At 38.3% G+C, this 4,316-nt stretch overlaps 1 protein-coding gene across 1 annotated transcript; it reads right to left on the bottom strand.

Annotated features, from left to right (window-relative positions):
• Positions 1 to 1,110: 1,110 nt before the first annotated feature.
• ADAM29 (ADAM metallopeptidase domain 29) lies at positions 1,111 to 3,489 on the bottom strand. Its single transcript, XM_063076701.1, has one exon. The coding sequence runs from the start codon at positions 3,487 to 3,489 to the stop codon at positions 1,111 to 1,113; it is 2,379 nt and encodes a 792-aa protein (XP_062932771.1).
• Between the last annotated feature and the right edge of the window lie 827 nt (positions 3,490 to 4,316).

Genomic DNA, 4,316 nt, shown 5'->3' with positions numbered 1-4,316 from the left:
CATTTCTTCCACTACTCTCCGATGCATTTAAAATAACATTTAAAAAATTCATCTGGCATGGTATAGTTTTTTCTTTTTTTTCAGAAGACTCTACTTTTCCAAACTTACTATAATCCTCCTAAAATTATAAGTATCTTCTTTATCTCATTTTATAATCAAACAAAAACCCAGAAGTTAAGAAAGAATTGCTATTATCACCCCATCTTATTTTAAAATAAACAGTCCATAAGATTAAGTAATTTTCCAAAGATGGTAAAGGGCAGTGGCAAGGAAACGTTAAAATATAAAAATGAATAAAAATCATGTGATGCGTCCTCACTCTTGCTTTCTCCATTATGCCAAGATCAGTACTCCGTGAGGATCCAGTTGAAGAGAGAAACCACATCAGTGATTTTGGAGGGATAAAATTAAATATAAAAAATTGGGTAAACAGTTGTTGAAAACATAATGAATTGAGACACTATGCTATTAATGGGTTACTAAGTATGAAGTGTTATTTCAAGAAGGTGATTTCATCCATGGAGCTGAGGAGCAAACAAAAAAGGCGGGGGTCACTTGAGTCTAAAAGAACTGTAGGACTGGTCCCACAGATCTGAGTCTCATAACTTTAACAGTAGTCATTGCTAATCTGGCACTGGAAATTTGGGATATTGGTAAAGAGCTCAAAGAGGTGGGATTTAGAACTCTGAAGGTCACACACCATGCAGTTATGCCCCTCTCTCTGAGACTGATAATGAGGTTGGTCTGGAGTGAATTTTTTAAAAAGAAAAAATGGAGCTTTATTAAAACCAGGTATTGCTGCCAGTGTATTATTTAGGAAATGCTGATACAAACAGGAAGAAAAGAGATCTCCCAGAATTCTAATTTCCTGCTCATGCTCCCTAGTGCAGAATCCTGTAGTAAGAGGACTGGTAGAACAGAAATGTGCTCTCCTATAAAGCAGTGTACAAACAGGGAAGGAGTTTTGGAGCTGAGAGGCAGCACCTTAAAGATTGATACACCACTGATGTGCCATGTCTTTTTCCAGGAAATGTAAAGAAGAAAATTTCAGGAAAAATAAATCTTCAAATTATTTAAAATAATGAAAAGTAAGTAGAAACATTCTAGGAATTATTTTTTAATGGATGATACCTGTCTGGATACAGTTTGGGGGACTGGTACTGCTTGTTTTTGTTTCTGTTGTTGACTCTGGGAGAGCAAAGAGCCAGGCTTCCTCTGGGAAACGGATGAGCCAGGCTGACTCTGGGACACCAATGAGCCAGGCTTACTGTGGGACACCAATGAGCCTGGCTGACTCTGAATATCTTTCTTTTCCTTCGCAGGTTGATTCTGAACTTTTTGCTGTTGTTCCTTAGGTTTTCTTTTCATACAAAGCAAACAAAGACAACATAACAAAATAAGCAAAATAATAAGCAACAATAGACACAGGTAACAAAACTTCTTTTTCTTTTTTCTTTTAGGAGGTGGGCCACTATCAACACTACCTCCATAACCTTTTATTAGGCAGTTGGGAGGGTCCCACAGATAGTTGCAATGGCAGTGATGTTTATTGTTGCAGATGCCCCGCATGTTACAGAATGCAGGTGAACAATTACTATCCAGGACTGATATATGAAGACAGTGCTTGCGGATGCAGACATGTTCTGGACCACACTCTGTGCCATCTTTTACATCACCAATATCAGGTATGGTCATCCCATAATGGTAATCAGTACCCCAGCAGTGTACATCATTGAAGCGAGTCCAGTGCACAGTAGTATGATCACTCAGTAAGGGAACTTCTTTCACATTATCACACTGAAGTCTCCCACAAAGGATGTCTGAGGTATTACATTTTATATATCGAACGCCATTGATACCACAGTGACCAACACGAGTACCCTGGGTGTTCACATTTTTGTAGCAAATCTTATTTGCACTATTTGCCTGTTGGCCAAAAATCTGCCTACAATGTGCAATGCGGTCATTACATCTCCTTTCGTAGCAGTAGGCACTTTCATTACAGGGAATACCATCTTCCACATATACATCATCTGGGCACTTATGGGAAGTTCCATTGCACCACTCTGGAAGATCACATAGATTGGCCTCCTTTCTACACAATTCTCCCGATGGTAAGAACTTACAGTTTTTGCAACAAAGTCCAAAAGCACAATTAGACCCATCACTCAGAGTGCAGTTTGACAAACAACAGGGATCTTTTGCACAACGCTTTAAAGGTCCGCAGTCACACTCCTCCTCTTCTTCAACAATACTATTTCCGCAGCGCTTCCGGTTAAAGATATCCTTTGTATATAGATGTTCAAACAAACATGTTGTTTTCTCTACAGTATGCTGCCAGTAATATTCATAACTACATTTGCTAAATTTAGTTATTGGTGGGTTATCTTCATGCATTATGCATTTAGGATGTGGACATCCACATTTAGCAGACCGATGACTCATGCCCAAATTGTGACCCAGATGATGAGCTACTGCAATTGCAGAAATGCCCAAGGTTTTGTTGAAGAAAGTAACAATTGCACAACTAAGTTCAAAGTTACACATTCCTTTAAGTAGTCCTATACCACTTAATCCTCTTAATCCCTGATTTATGAAAAGATGTGAGGTATCATGCTTTAGCCTGGGAAAAATGTTTTCAGACTTCCACTTGCAGAAGTGGTTCCCAGATTTCCTTACGTCATCCACTACAATGGGGTTTCCATTAGTCCAGATCTCCAAACTAAACATTAACACTTTAATACCAATTGCATCAAAAATGGAATCTACTATATTTGCAATAACAAATAGGTCATCCAGCAACTTTGACTCATTCTTTCCATAATGAATGTATAGATGCTTATCAATCACTACTGCTATTTCAATAATCCTAAAATGAACCCACCAGTCTGCAACAGAACTTTGCTTCAGAGTGGAAGTATCTATCTCTTGAAATTCCAGTTGGCATGATATTTTATCTTGCATAAAGCCAGATCTCATGGTTTGAAATTGTGTCTCCTCACTGTCCATCTTATATACCAGATGTTCAAATGTGGTAGAAAATACAATGGGCTTGATTTCATAAACAGTGCCATTTATCTGTAGCAATCCTTGAAAGCCCCCGTAACAGGTACTAAGGGCAACCAGGGATTCTGGGTCCCCCTCCACATAACCATGGTAGTAGCAGTCATTCTGAACAAAAGGCTGGTCCTCAAGGAGAGCACCCTGATCTGTGTAGGTGAACACTGGTAAGTGTTTGGGTAGCAAAAGATTCTTGACCTTAATATGGATAATGTGTCTCTGGCCCCCAAAGTGCAGATTATAGGAGAGCCAGCCTGGAAACTTCATGCCTCTGGCAGTACCGGTTACCTTCAAAGGAATCACCACCTCTGGGGGGCTGTGATATTGGGGGTGCTCAGCCTGGGTCTGTCCAGGAAAGAACAGAAATACTCCAAGCCAGTGTAGAAGGAGTTTGATCCTCATGTCCAACAGGGCTTTAATCACAGTCATTATGAAGCCACAATTATGGAAACATTGGAACAGAGAAGAAATCAGGGTTGGGGGTCACAGCTACTTTGGCTCCTTCTTCTGAGCTGGTTAGTATACAGTGATAATCATTAAGGATCTGTCTTCTGACAGAGTTGAACCATCAGAGCTGCAGTCCTGTAGGTAAAATAAAAAACAACATGTGGATAATGGTGGTTACGAAAGGGCGCAGTATGCAGAAAGAGAAAGGCATGGGATAAAAGTGGTTAGGGCTTTGATCGGAGAATGACTTAAGAAATTTCCTGGATTTTTCTCTTAAATACTGATAGGGAAGAGAGGGCCAAGGAGTAAACAGAAAATAAAAATTGGCCATAGATTGATAGTTATTGAATGTAGATGATTGGCAAAATGGATTAATTGTACTGTTCTTTAAATGTAAAAATATTGTAGAATACTTCCATAATAAATAATTGAAACAAAAACTTTTAAGGGTAAGAAAACCATATATCTTGGATTATTGAGATAATCTCAATATAAATATGTTAAATTGGCATAGGTATTAATAGCTTTTCTTTTCAATTTTAGATGATAAATTACTTGATAACATTACCTGAGAGATCTTATTTTAAAACTCTATGTTTTTTTAAAATTTCTTTTATGCTACTTACCATATACATTCCTATGGCACAATATATATTTAATTTTTATTAGCATACTCATTATTACAAATCGCAATTATTCTTTATGCCCTTTACCTGACTCATCACTCCCCAACCCCATTTCCTCTCTCCCCCATCTCTAGTATCCTTAGGTTTGTTCTTTTCTTCTGAAAGTTCAACGTATTATTGTGG

Source organism: Cynocephalus volans, chromosome 13 (genome assembly GCF_027409185.1).
Source record: "Cynocephalus volans isolate mCynVol1 chromosome 13, mCynVol1.pri, whole genome shotgun sequence".
NCBI classification, from domain to species: Eukaryota; Metazoa; Chordata; class Mammalia; order Dermoptera; family Cynocephalidae; genus Cynocephalus; species Cynocephalus volans.
This window is presented reverse-complemented; position numbering and strand designations above follow the sequence as displayed.